General features: G+C 38.7%; 1 protein-coding gene across 7 annotated transcripts in view; it reads right to left on the bottom strand.

Moving 5' to 3' along the window:
- Positions 1-1,648: 1,648 nt before the first annotated feature.
- The window catches only part of ZMYND8 (zinc finger MYND-type containing 8), a 49,592-nt gene continuing 36,464 nt past the window's right edge, over positions 1,649-14,776 (bottom strand). For 3 of the 7 annotated variants that reach the window (XM_038158481.1, XM_038158484.1, XM_038158482.1), the window contains exons 14-21: positions 13,284-13,787; positions 12,092-12,463; positions 10,337-10,527; positions 9,726-9,806; positions 8,668-8,746; positions 7,899-8,138; positions 7,590-7,747; positions 1,652-7,312 (exon numbers count right to left, since the gene is read on the bottom strand). In XM_038158481.1, coding sequence (XP_038014409.1) covers positions 7,298-7,312; positions 7,590-7,747; positions 7,899-8,138; positions 8,668-8,746; positions 9,726-9,806; positions 10,337-10,527; positions 12,092-12,463; positions 13,284-13,787 — 1,640 coding nt within the window. In that variant the 3' untranslated portion in view covers positions 1,652-7,297. Of the gene's footprint in view, positions 7,313-7,589; positions 7,748-7,898; positions 8,139-8,667; positions 8,747-9,725; positions 9,807-10,336; positions 10,528-12,091; positions 12,464-13,283; positions 13,788-14,776 lie in introns of all 7 variants that reach the window. The other 4 variants (XM_038158480.1, XM_038158485.1, XR_005259485.1 and 1 more) reach the window with 3 other exon arrangements.

Below are 14,776 nucleotides of genomic sequence, written 5' to 3' on the forward strand. Positions count from 1 at the left end.
AAGACAGTGCTGGATCTGGGAGGGGATTTTCTGCCGAGCTAAAGCAGAAAATCTGATCTTCAATTAATCCAAGGCAGCAGCCCCACAGCAGCTGTGACACATCAGCACAAGCAAACCCAGCCTTTCAGTAACACTGTGGGGGCATTTGCAAAGAGCAGCTCCCTGGGCTTAGCACAACTCCATGCACAATGTCACTTCTCTAGCACAGGCATTGCAGGTGCAGGTCTCAGGGCTTGCTGAGCAGAATTTTTCCCTCAAGGTTTCCCTGCTGTAAGAGTGGTTTCCTTCACTTGTGATATAATTTCCTATTTGTGACAAAGGCAGTGGAGAATTGACTGATGTTTGCAAGGTAAGGGCTCTGCTAAATCAACCTCTGAAAGAGGAGTAAATACCAGGGATTGCAGATTCCAGAGAAGCACAACTCCAGCTTTTAAGACCCATCAGCTAATGATCCTCCTTGAAATTCCCTATTTAACACCTGACTTAATCGAGTTAATTGTCCGAGCACTGATTCTGGGTTTTTTTCTAAAAGATTCTTGGAAGATTTTGCTTTCAGAATATATTTAAAGGTTTGAAAGCTCTTGGTTTTGTTGCTGACATTCTTAGCAGAGCTTTGGGTGGGACACACCAAGGGTCAGGAACACATCTGTCACACAGGTGTCAGCACTTCCCTCCAGTCACCATGGCACACTCATCTCCCAGTGCAGGAAGAGTATCAGGACTTTCTGTTCCAGGCAATTTATCATGGACAGAAGAGGGGATCTACAGCAGTTTTGTACTTAGGAACATCCAGAAGGCCTGGGAACATGCACAGACACCTGTACAGGTCTTGCTCAGCTCCTTCACCTGTCTTTCTACATTTTCTACATCCTTTAGTAGGATTTGGAAACCTATTATTTTAGAGGAGGGAAGAAAACATCTATTCTGTAGAGAAAAAAGCAATGCTCATTAATAAGAAAAAAAGCCCTTCACAGGCTGGAACAGGTGTCAGAAAGCAGTGGGGTGTCCTACAATTTGTACATCACTTTTTCCTTTAACACAAGGCCTCGTTTCAGCAGCCAAGTTCCATGGGGAAGGCCAAACCTCATTTCAGGCTTTCAAGTTTTGTGCTCCTCTGTAAACGGTAGCACTGGGAACACGAACTGTGGTTGCTTTACAAATGCCCAGAACAAGGTAACTGCAGGAGCAGGAGCCTCAGACAAAATTCATAGATTTTACAGTGCTTCATAAGCTCCCTGTTTCTTTTAACTTTAATTATGACACACACAGAGAAGTCCTGCCCAATTCATGCTCTCTTGAGGGGCTGCAGTTGCACTCAGAGGCCCCATTTCTACCCACAAATACACCTAACACTGACATACATCTGTCCAACCACTGAATAAATGGTACACAACATCAAACTGGACAGGCTTGGATCCAAAGGTCCCACACTTCTGAGACAGAAGATGCCAAAGCAGGTGAAATTACCTGTCATCTGGAGACTCTGCAGAAACGAACATTCCTCCAGATTGAACCAAAACTGGAAATCCAGGAACACAGAACATTTTTCTAAAACAGTTTAATAAAAAAATTGTGACGTTTCTTGAAAAATTGGAGAAACCCAAAGCATATTGTGTGTGTCACCTGTCTTAGTCACAAAGAAACACAATTGTCAAAAAAGATATTTAAGTTTAATACAAATTTTATACAAAGAAAATGTGAAAAAATACTTCCATATGCTAAAAGCAATTATGCTTCACAAATAAGGCCAGCTAGGCTAGTTTTGACACAACTGCAATTAATGAATATTCTGTTCTCACTTTTTTTTTTTTTATTCTAATACTTTTTTCCCTCTAATCTGGGTACTAGCTGGAGACTGTACAAACCGCATTCTTATATAAACAATGGGAGAAATCAACATGACTAAAATGTACAACAGGATGTACTGGAATGATATCATACAGTTAATTTTCTCATATACATACATCACCTTTGCTTTGTTCAATGCTTTCGTTTTACACAACATACAAAATGGGACTACAGCCTCAGTGTAACAGACAGCATCTCCAGGGGGTACTTCCTCTCATACTGCACTGCTTCATGCTTACAGAAAAACAGAAATTCCATCATATAAATAATACATGCTCTGGCCCAGCATCAAAAGTCCCTTGCCCATGTTTCCCAATGCACGTTTTTCTCCACACCTAGTTCTTCTTCAAAGTCCTTTGGGAGGATTTTTAAAAAATAAGAAAACTGTGAAGCATAGCAACAAACTTTACTTTCCTCAGTCTTTGATATCAGTAATCAGAAATCCTGCTACAACCAGCTGCTATTACACTTTGCAAATTTTCTGATCTTAAGACTGAATGAAATTTTAAGATAATTTTAACCTGTAAACAACAGGAATATTTGCTGTCAGCCTGGTCATTGTGAAAAACAGTATACATTTTTATGGATTTCAGGTCCATAATTTGCCTAATAGAGTTAGCTGAAAAGAGATATCCTTCATCACTTGGTTGTACAGAGAAATTCCACAAGAGTTTCAAAGTGCAGAGATTTTTTTCATTCCAAATGCAAAAAGTTGTTCAGATTTTCTGTATTGGATTATTTGATGCAGATTCCCAAGACCAGTTCTCAGCATTAGGTTGTGGTAAGGCTCTTTCAAACCTTCCTTTTCCAACTTCAAACGCTTTTTATAAGTTAAAAGTCAATACAAATATAAAAAGGAGATGGGACTCTAATGACATCCACAAATTGTACATTATTTACAAAAGAAGCATAGATTTAATATGGATCTTACCTGTCCTTAGCTTTTCTAAGCCAGCACTAATGCTTTACATTAATGTAGTGTAATTAATGCTTTGTACACATACACAAAGCTAAAGTCTGAACCTCTGAGGTTAATCCAGAGAACTGTGTTTATTTGTCACATTGCTATTAGACTTATTTATTCCAACTTCTTGTTAGCAGTTAGACTCTTCGTACTTGGACTGGCATTGTGGTCTGAACATACTGAACTCCAGTTCTCATTGCCACTGTCCCAGCAGAAGGACTTACCACTACAGGAATGGTCTGTGGATTAAAACCAAGAGAAACAGATTGTTATGTTAAAGGTCACATAAACATGACCACAGAAATAGAGATTTGTTTTCCAGGGGAAATCCAGAACAAGTTCCAATTTTGTGCAAGAACTAATACCTTTATTACCACAGTATTACCTCGTTCCAGGGGAGGAGTAGTGCATTACTTCCCTATAGCCAAGAGTTTCTCTGTTCTCATCACTGCTCTAGAATTACAGGGACAGGAGGTGCTATAGGGGCTGCACACACTGCCTGTGCTTGGAGGGTGAGGCTTTCAGAGTTACATCCAGTTATGTGTTTTCTGCAAACTAATATGTGGGAAGAGGAAAAAGGGCTAAGAAAATCCTTTGTCATTTGAAAAAGTTCTGACAAATCAAACTGGAGTACAAAAATACCCTTGTTTATAAGTATATTCTCGTTACACGTTACTTAAATCTTTTTCCCCAAAAGGAACTTTCCCCCATGCATTCAGTCTACACAGAAGAGAACAAAGAACATCCATTTGAACAAAAAAAAAGTACTTAAGTTAACTTCTGCACAAATCAATAGCAAAAACATCAGCATTACTGGGAACTGTCTTACACACCCTGTAAAAATATTAATATAGAATAAACTTTACACTTCCATCATACTGATCATGATTTATACATCTCAACAAATGGAGTTTCAGGACATCTCTATAGGTGGTAATTGATTCTACAGATGCAGAGACAAAGGCACAAGAATGTTAAACAATCTGGTCAAGGTCACATCACTCTGGAGATCTGTAAGAGGATTTATTGAACCTAAAGTCTGTATCTTAACCTTCCTCCAAAAACGTGAGAAAGTCTAGAAATGTCTCTACCATACAAACTGCAAAGTGGGTTCCGACACAATTCCAGTGATGCACAACTGGTGATCAGACAAACGCATCCATTTCAGTTCACAACATCTTGTGGAAGAAACAGGGAGTGAGATTTTGAGGAACCTGAAAGGGATGCACAGATCTTCCCCCAATGGTAGTGTGACATTCCAGAGAGGACATGGAAGAACAAACACAAGTTCACTGAAGCCCAATGTTTCCCCACACTGATTCAAGAAACCACATGAGTGTCTTAATGATATTCCACAAAGACTCTGAGTATCCCTGCTGAGATGGATTACAGCTCCTTTGTGACTGAGTCTGTGCCTTCCAGAAGCCTACTCATTCCATTCCCTGGAATGCAAAGAAGATGGGTTCATATTTTTACATTATTTTAACTGCAGGAAGAATAAAAAACAAACATGGGACCAATTTGCTAAGTAAATTCAAAATTACTGCCATTTTGTAATGATTTCAGATGTGTTTACAAGGTTCAGTGGAAATGGTACCAGAAGATACAATGGAAGTTGTTCCTAGTTGGACACAAAGTGCAAACTGAATTCTAAAGAAGCCATTAGGTAAGCCACTGTCAGTACTAGAGGTGGGGAAATTAAGGTTGCCACAGTTGCCTTTTAAATATACACACTTACACACATGGAAATAATTAAGTTTCAGTTCTTAGCGCGATCGGAATATGGAATGTGCGAGACTCCTTAAATGTGTTAAGATCATTCCCTGAGAGGTAAATTTTCCACCTCTGCCAGTTTTACACATATGTACATTTGCATACATATTAAACATGCACTAAGGTTTAAAATTATTTAAATTGCACGTGCAGTCATTAGAATACAGAGGTGTCTGTAGCTGTGCAAGACTAATGCAAATGTGTACAAAGTTATAAACATGCACAAATAAAGTTGGAAACCTTTCACACCTTCCAATTCTGCTTTACATAACTCAATACACTTTGTGTTACAGAAAACAGATGAGGGTAACTGCCATTTTTCTGAATATTACACAAAACCACCGTAGGATCTTACAACCTCGCAGCTATTCACAAAAGAAGCCTGATGTCTTAAAAGTCTGCTATTGGATTTTAAAACACATACAAAACCTTTTTGTTAATGGTAGTTCAGTCCAAGCAACTCGGGGCCAATGCTGCAAAGGTGCACAGTGGTCTCAGCTGAGACCAAGTGGAATTGAAATGCTGTGAGGAATGTTGGAGCTCTCCATCCCCACCAAGAGCTGTGTTTGTGTGGAATCTGATGGCTGTGAAGCACTGTTTGTGCATGAGCGTGTATCCACCAACACGTGTGTGTCCTGCAGCTGGGGGTGCACAGGGAAAGAGAGAGACAGAGGAACGTCTACAGCACGTCAGGCCTCACAGTCCCAGTGTGGGTAAGGTACACTGTTAAATCAGATAGTTTATAACAGTGTCTTTTAAGTCAGATATGAAGTTACCCACACATGGGCTTCCCTGCTGAACCCAGCAGGGAGGCAGAGCAGTGCCGTGACCAGGGCAGCATCAGCTCAGTAGCTGGCTCTGACATGAGCACTGCAGAGCACCACCAGCTGAAATAATGGGCTAATACGGTGTATAAAATACAAAAATCCAACTCACTTTTGTCCCATCTACTGTGACTGACACTAGGGAATTCGGATGTCCTTGGTTAAGCCTTTGATGGAAAACACCCAGGTCTGATTCCAATGCGATTTCTCGTTTCGTAATGCTACTGTGCAAGACTGCATGGGAGAGACACTGCTGACAAATGCATATTCTTTTTCACAGGTACTGAGATGTCACAGGAATATCAAGCATAGCTCAGAAATAATTAAATCTCTAAATCTCTTTAGGATACCATAGACAAAACGATATTTAAAAGATATTTAAAATGAATTCTATATATTTACATTGATGTTGTGGTCAAGTATATACATGAAACAGACCAGTAATGTGAAATGGCCTCTGCCTGTCCTCAGTGCCTTTGCCAGACTTCCAAGATTTCTGAATCCTTGCAATCACAAATGGAATGAAAGGGTGGAATGTTGCACAGCAAAATAAAGCATTTTGCACTGCAAGTTGAGACTATACCAGTGAATTCATCTCTTGATACAACAGCAGACGGAGACAACCCCCCAGAGAGACTGAGCAATTTTAATGCCAGGAACAGCATTGCTGCAGACTTGAAATTATGATGCTGTACTTACAATTGTGGGTTGAGTAGTTGGAATATAGGTGGTGGTCTGCGGTACCTGGACCAGTTTTATAGGCTGGGTGCTTGTCACACCTGTTGCTATCTGCAGAGACAGCACAGGCAACCTCAGTAGAAGCCTCAGCTTGTACATAAATTCCACCTAGTTGTTACATTATTATTGTTATGATATGCAATTTATGTTGGATGTTTTCTCTGTGTTAAAAATTTGCATCTTAATGAATTCACAGGTTACTTCTTTGTTAATAAAACAAAATTCAAATTGTGAACATGATCAATGTACACAGCATGATGTTTCAGGTAGAACATCTATATAAAAGTAATTCCATATCTGTGTAACTGGAATATTCCCTGGCAGGTTTTAGGTCTCACATTCCCTACTTTCCCAGTAATACAAAGCTTGTGCTGCCATAACAATGCATACAAACATTAAGTGAGTGAGCCAGAGTTTAACCAACTTCATCAAAACATTTAAGTGAAACAGCACCTCCTTTTCCCCCCTTCAAATCTGTTCCCCAAGTTACTCCCTTAGATGACATTTCAAGCCCAGAGATCTAACACCAGACAGTAGCAAAAGTGTCAAGAAATGAACACAGCTCTCTAAATTACTATGCTTCCCAATTCTACAGGACTATCTCGATGAGACATCATGCTGGAATCACAATACTACAAAATTAGTTTGCTTTTAATATTTTAAAATACAACAAGGCTCCTACTGATGTGGAGGATCATGTGTAAGGGTTTGAAGGATCAGCCCCACCCCCCCCCACTAAAATTTTTCATTTAATAAACCTTGCAAGGGCAGAAAAAAACTGATGCCAAAATTGCTAATAGTCAAGCCCTACCTATAAAGCAGAATCTTCTCTATAAACATTTTCTACATATGCAATGTTAAGTCCCTTTTTTTTAGAGCATTTGCTCATCCTTGCCTACTGAAAACTATCAGAGTAGATGCTATGGAGGATTTCAAAACTGCTCCGTGAACCGTAGATCCAGGTGAAGTGTTGTATCAGTGTTATGGAACATTGTGGTACCCTAATGGCAGTCTGTGGTGAGAAAGTAAGTTGGTTTGAATGCAGGTCTTGAGCTTGGCCTCTGAACCCCCAGGCAAGAAGGGCTTGGAAGTGCTGCAGTCAGTATTGCTTATCAGAAGGCAACTTGTATCGAAAGATCCAGACCAGAAGCTACACTGATGGGTCCTGGAGAGAGAGAGAGAAAGAGGTCCAGTCCCCCTTGGCTGGAAGGATCAGTCAAGCCAACACAAGGTTTTTTTGGGAATAAGTGAAGGGGAAAGGGTGTTCCCAAAGGGCAGAAGGAGGTTTTTTTTTACAAGATGAAGAACAAAAACCACAATTCTCTATCACTCCCCAAAATGCACTCTTTGAAATTTACAAATGGTTATAAATTCCTGGCTTATCCAGGGTAGGTTTCAGAGAAATATTACATATTATTTTTCTTTGAAGTGATGATACTCACTGTAACACTCTCTTTGCTTTTATCAGCTGAACCTTCCTTTTCCTTAGGAGTGCTGGCTGTTTCTGTGGGTGTAGACTGCACGCTTGAACTAGGCTGGGAGGATTTATTTAGTGTTTCTGTGCTAATTTCAGTATCTGTTTCCTGCTGTGTCGCAGTAGCTAAAATCAAGGAAAAAAGAGAATGAGGCCACTACTCAAGGGAGCCAGTCCACAGTCCCTCCTCAGAGTCACATCTGCACATGAAGAACTGAGTCACTGTGGATCCATCCAGCCACCCAAACCCCCCCAGCTGTGTAAGAGGCACCCTTACCTGACTGTGTGCAAGATTTCATATGCTCAGGCCAGTGAGCTTGTTGGCAGGGGTAGTCACAGTAGCTGGTATTCCAACAGCAATAAAAGATGGCCTCTTTCTTGCAGTTGGCACACCATTGCTTCTTCTTGGTCTCATCCACTGCTTGTTGCTTTTCCAGTTCCAGCTGCTTCTTCACCTCAGCAATCAAACGGTCTCGTTCCTGTTCCAGGCTCTGACGCATTTCAGCCATTGTCAGCTCTACTCAAAATCCAGAGAAAGGTGAGTTTGCATTTTCCACTCCCCAACAGCAAGGAGCAAAACAGTAATATTCATAAGTTTAAAGACAACATGAAATTAAAGCTAGCAGTCAAGGTATTCCCTGAGTTTGGGCATCTGTTTCATACATACTCAACAAATGCAAGTCTTCCATCTTCTTTTCTTATTCTGGCACCATGATTTTTAACCATTACCTTCCATTTGTTTAACACTTTAGTTCTAGACGTCCCACAAAGGACCAGCATACAGCAGAAGCACAAAAAGGACATGTGCAGCTGCTGCTAACATGCTTTGTCTTTGAAAGCCCAAACTTTTGTTCTGCTCCAAATTCAGAAATAGAGGATTCCATCTCTTCTCTCATCTCGTATGTTCACCATATCTTACTTTCTTTACAAAGCAAAATGTGTGAGTTCCAAGAGGGACAATGTGATGAAGGTAACACATACTATAAGCATTTCCATTTTCTATGCAGGACAATACCTGACACTGTTTTGGACTGTCATTTTCATACCTAGATTGTGTTTCATTTCTGAAAGTTCCTGTTGATGTAACCATTGAAGTTTTTCTATCTCAATCCTCAAACGCCGAATCTAAATATTAAAAATGTAATAGTTAGTAATAACAAACAGGGCATGGTGTGTAATACATAATTGTTATATAAAAAGCCATTGTTTACATCAAGGCTCCTTCATATTAACATAAGGACAAGACAATAATAAACCCCAAACCAAAGTGTGAAGTATTCTAAATATCTGTTTGCTAGATTTGCTCACCATAAACAGCACAGGACTCTTTGAAGACAAAAAACTTCTGTTAAACTTGATTCCTCTGAAACTGTCACATCTCAAATTTCTGATTGGAATCAAGAACCTATTCCTCAGTGCTGCTTGCATTTATTAGTATGACATCTAATGCCTCTAATTTTAACTAGATAAGGCTTAGAAAAGCAAGATTATCTGTTCACTGTGGATCAGGAATACAAATATCTTTGCCCAGAACTTTGACTTCCTTATTTTGGTTACAGCAGGTAAATAAATCATCACATTTTGAGCTTTATTGTTCCCATTCATTCTTAGTTTGCACTGCTTAATCTGCTTTTTCCAAGGTTAAAAACAACCCTTAGAAGATACTAAGTCCTACCCTTAGGGAACATTAAAAGCCATGTATAGCATTTCATTAAAAATGCAAAGTGTTTCAAAGTATTTCAAAGAAGTATTAAAAACTATGGTTGTAATAAGCTACTGCATTATTTTAAAAAATCCTTCATTACTGATTTTAAAAAAGGTGGCAAATTCTTGACAGAAGACTGAAGAACCTGGGTTTGATGGCTTAATGCTTATCTTACAGAGCCCACCTATTTTTTCAGTGTTTTTTTCCACCACTCTAATCATTACTTCTAAAACAGCACAGAAATGACTTATCTCTTGACAATCTCCATATATAATACTTTGTAGATACGGTTATGTGGCACATTTATATATATAAAAATACTAATTTATATATATAAAAATACTAATTTGCATTTTTCAAACTTAAAATGGAAGGGTTTTTTTTTAATCTTACACTAACCTCAGCTATTGTACTTCCAGTAGTATTTTTTGAAAGATCATTATATATTTCAGTCATTGTTCCTTTGATGGCATCCATCATCTGAAAGACAAAAAGAAAAGAAAATAATTCTTTGACATATATTTTAATAGATTTCCACTTTCATTTTCTTTCAACTTCTCTACTGGGAACCTACACCCTTGTCTCTCTCTCTAAATATATGATATTTACCTGGTTCTTATTTAGAAGGTAGAGCACAACAATTTTGATCAGGACTCTGATTTTTAAGTGTCCTGAACAGGTAAACTGTTTGACCTGCTACTTTTCTAAGATATTGCTATAATTTATAAACAAAAAATATATAACCATTAATTTGGGGAAGAAACTCAATGCAAAAATATATAGTATTCATTGACTTTTTAAATCTAAGTATTTAAGCGAGTATGGAAAGCTCACATCCCTTCCCTCACTGTCACCATGATGAGACCACCCCTTCTCTTTAACAACTTAGCATCTCTTTAATGTGTGAACACACATTTATCCCACCTGATGAAACTACAGGGTGTTTTAAAAGAGAGGTACAACTTTAAAAGAAAGGTACAGCTTCCTTAAAACCTTCCTCCAGAACTTACTTTGCTGGTGTATTTAGCAATATCTGCAGCCACATCAGCTGAAGCTGTTGCAATTGGCAAGTCTGTGTTGAGTGAAGAAGAAAGTGTGCTTGCAGATCCAGAGCTGGTAACCATGGAAATAGGCTGAGTGCTTGTGACCAAGGTTATAGTGGATGTGGAAGTGCTCTGGGTGATCTCTTTTTGCTGCACAGCTAAGAAAAGAGAACATTGAGGGGATCAATCACACAAGGAATTATGAAAACAACAGGCAAATTTCTACCTTCCATATCTGACTAAACTATGTGCATGTAACCATTTCAGATTTGTATTATTTATACAATGGTGCCATCTAATAATTAATTACACAGAGCTCAGCCACTGAACTTGTACATAATTGTAAGGCTTAGAGGTAACAAAGTAACTATAACTTTGAAATTTATCATTTTAGACTGGCCAGAGCAGAAGACTTCCCTCAGTTCTAATGACTTATCTGCTGGAGTATTTTTTAAATAGTGTTTTTTTAAGAATAAAACTTTTCAAGCTATTTCTACTAGAAGATTTCTTCACTGCCAATATCCTCAGTAGTGAAATTACTGAAATAAACAATTTATTCATCTTGATGTGCTATATTTCTGTTTATGCCAATTCAGTATATAAGAAATCTATAGATTTTATAATTTTCACATGATAGATTTCCAGACTATAATATTTAAAATGGAACATTGCCATGATGTGCTCAGTAGTAAACAATACTGAGGAAACAAACTCAGGCTGAACACGAAGTTCAGCCCATACTATTAAGGTATGTATTAAAGCATGATTCTATAAAAAGTTTAGCATTAACTTCTCTGACTTTCACATTTATTTTTCCTCACTGCATATTTCTGCATCAATTTGTGCAGTCTACAAGCAGAAAGATACCACTTCCTCAACACTGCTTAAATGGCAGAAACAAAAGCACTTTGGGACCAGATAAATGAGCCTCTGTAAATGCCTGTATGTGAACCATCACCCAAACCTCTCTTCTCTATAAGATCACCTGCGTGCCAGTGGTGTCAGCAGAGTGGAGAATGTCTCATCAGGCACAGCAGTAAACATTTCAGTTTATTAACTTGAAATGACAAATGAAGCTGATTTACATAAAGTTGCTGTTAAGTGAAGGGAAGCATCAGCAGCACAGGCTTGTGTTACCCTGTGCCAGCTATTGGTGAAGGCTCCAGCAAAGGGATGGTGAGGAAACAGTTGTGAAAACATTCTGAAATGCCAGGGCTGTTTGCTCAGTAAACTAGCATCAAAGTCTTGTTAAACAACAGGGATTTCAAAGACAAATCCTGGAGCCTGGGTAATTTCATTGTTGTCAAATTATACTCTGAAAAACCCTTCAGATCTGCTGCTTGTCAGATAAAACTGGAAGCAATTTGTAGATACTGAGGTGACATTGGTAAACATGCAAGTGGAATAGTTAATGGTTTTAGCATATGATCCATAAAATTATTCAGTTCACCCTTCCAAATCTGTTATGGCTATGAAAAGCAAAAATATTTATACAGACACACAATTTTTTTGTCATTAAAGTAAGGAGACATGACTCGAAATACAAACCAGAAAGAGCAAGTATAGTGAGAAACTTTTATACTAAAGACACTTATCAGAGTAGCAGCACACTTTGAGATTTTGTTTATACAGAAGAACTCTTGGCTGGGCACCTTTGAAGCACAGGGATCACTACTGGGGAATTATGGCACCACAGGCACATTGAGTTAGAAAAGTATGTACCTTTAACTGCTTGTCTTGTCTGGTATCTTGTCCCCTGAGAGGACTGAGGCTGCTGTGACTGAGACTGCTGGCTCTGCTGCTGCTGCTGCCTCTGTACCTTCTGCATGTGCCACTTCTGAGAAGATGTCTGGAATTTATTTGAAGAATTCCACACCACCCTCTGCACAGCAGGGGCGGTTTCCTTGGGCAGCAGAGGCCTCTGCTTTTTCACAGGGCTCCCTGTGGCAGCAGAGGGAGCGCTGACAGTAGAAGCAGCACTGGTGGTTGCTGTCACACCAGCTGGGGGGGTCTGCGATGCGGAGCGGGTGAGCACTGGAGTTTCTGGCAGAGGCTGGGTGCTTGCACTGGAGGAAGGTGGAGTTTTACCTACAACTAAACAAAACACAAAATGTTATGCCAATTTTTTCACCAACACGTCTGATTTGTAATTTTCCATCTAGTCTTTGGAACAGCTATATATATACAGGTATATATATGTATACCTTCCAGTCTGCTTTGAATTGTTTTCCTCAAAAGTAATCAATATTCTACAAGTAAAGTCATTTCAGTCTAGTGGAAACTGGTGGCAATTTAGATGCATCAGTGGCTAAGCAAAACAAGAAGTACAAAACCAAGAAAAACCAGCCTGATCTCATTCAAAAGATATGTGAGAGTTTAGATCTTGTTAGGGTGTTTCTGCCTTACCACTTTCACCTGTCATCCCAATTTCTTTCAGGAGAAAAAAACATTCTAAAGGATTAATATCTGAGCAGTAACTGAAGAAACTATAAACTTTCTTAACAACAGTGAACTGACATTGACAACCAAATGCAGATGACACCACGTTGGGCAGGAGTGCTGATCTGCTCGAGGGCAGGAAGGCTCTGCAAAGATCTTGACAGATTGAATCAATGGCCTGGGACAACTTAATCAGGTTCAATAAGGCCAAGTGCTAGGTCCTGCCCACCAAAAATAATGGATATTCATAGATCCACTCTGCTGAAAGAAAACAGTAAAACTGATTTTGTTTAAATCAGAAACTACAATGGGCACTGAAAACTTTTTTCATAGTCACAAAGGATGAACAATCACTCATAAAAACTGTTTTAATACAGATATTTTTATCTTAGTGCAAAAATAAAGGTGGCAATTCTACCTTTGGTAACAGCCCTACAGAACAGAGGAGAAACAAAAGGAAATAATTTCATCCTACCATCTTGTTTAGGAGAAGATTCTTTAGATTCTTTCTTGTTTTTCCTTCCTTCACGAGTACAATGATCATCTCCTAGATCGATGACAAGTTCACTCTCAGAATCAGAGTCCAGTCCTAGATGCACAGTTGGAGAGTCTGTTTCATCTTTACCTTTCAGCTTTTCTTTTGCAGGATGCTGTAAACTCTTTCCCTTTTCAGAAAATTCTTTTTCAGTGTCTGAAACAGCCTTTTCCTTGACCGGTTCTTCTGTTTTTTCCACTTCTGGACTTGTGCTTTTAAGTTCCTCCTTGTCTTCATTCTGTGCTGGAGGCTTAGGTTTTTTTTTCAAGCTCAGTGATTCTTTGTCACTTCTTGCACCTTCCTTGTCCTCCCCATCCTCTTGATCATTCTTTGATTTCTGATCCTCATCGCTATACTCACTGTCACTGGTATCAGATTTTTCAGAATCTTCAGAGTCACTGTGTTCTACTGCAGTATAAACAGCTTCAGATATTTCATTTATTCCTAATTGTGGAAAGGAAAGTACATTCCAAGCTGACATCAGACTGACTGACATTACCAAGAAAATACTTTATATACTGGAACAAAGTGTACACATACCATTACCTTAACTATCAGTCCTTTAGCTACAAAGGATAGTGCCCTATCCCAGCACCATAATGTATAAGAATGAACTTCTACATACTCCAATTAATATTTTTATTTCATTCTATGGCCTCCTTTCACTGCTTTTTCTCACTACCTGCAAGGTCTTTTGTTCAACTTATGACCCAATGCAAAAATGAATTATTTTTATCCACAAGAAGCTATCTAAAAAAATCAGCAACACTATTCACCTGATTATAGTTACTTACATTCATTCTACTTTGTGCAACTGACAGAATTTAGGCAGAATTCTCCAATTTTTCAACATGCATAAGACTATAATCCTCTCATACTATCTACCTCAGAATGGTAGAAAAACAGGTTAAAAGATGAAACAAAAATTTGAAGCATCAGATCTCACTGTGTTTTAAAACAAACTAGTTCAGTGCATTCTACTCACATCAAAGAGTTTGAATATTTGTGGTATTTTCTGAGTTCCCCAGACAGAGGAGGAAATGAGAATTTGACTCCATGTTCTTAAAAGGCTAATTTATTATTTTATGATCTGTATTATATTAAAAAATACTCTACTAAACTATACTAGAGAATAGAGAGAGGACACAGACAGAAGGCTACGAAGGATGATCATGAAAAACTCGTGACTCTCTCTAGAGCCCCAGCACAGCTAGACAGTGATTGGTCATTAAGTAAAAACAATTCACATGAAGCCAATCAAACAACCACCTGTCAGATAAACAACCTCCAAACCACATTCCAAAGCAGCAAAACACAGGAGAAGCAAATGAGATAATATTGTTTTCCTTTTTCTCTGAGGCTTCTCAGCTTCCCAGGAGAAGAATCCTGGGCAGAGGATTTTTCAGAAAATATGATGGTGACCAATATTCTCT

Source organism: Motacilla alba, chromosome 20 (assembly GCF_015832195.1).
Source record: "Motacilla alba alba isolate MOTALB_02 chromosome 20, Motacilla_alba_V1.0_pri, whole genome shotgun sequence".
NCBI classification, from domain to species: Eukaryota; Metazoa; Chordata; class Aves; order Passeriformes; family Motacillidae; genus Motacilla; species Motacilla alba.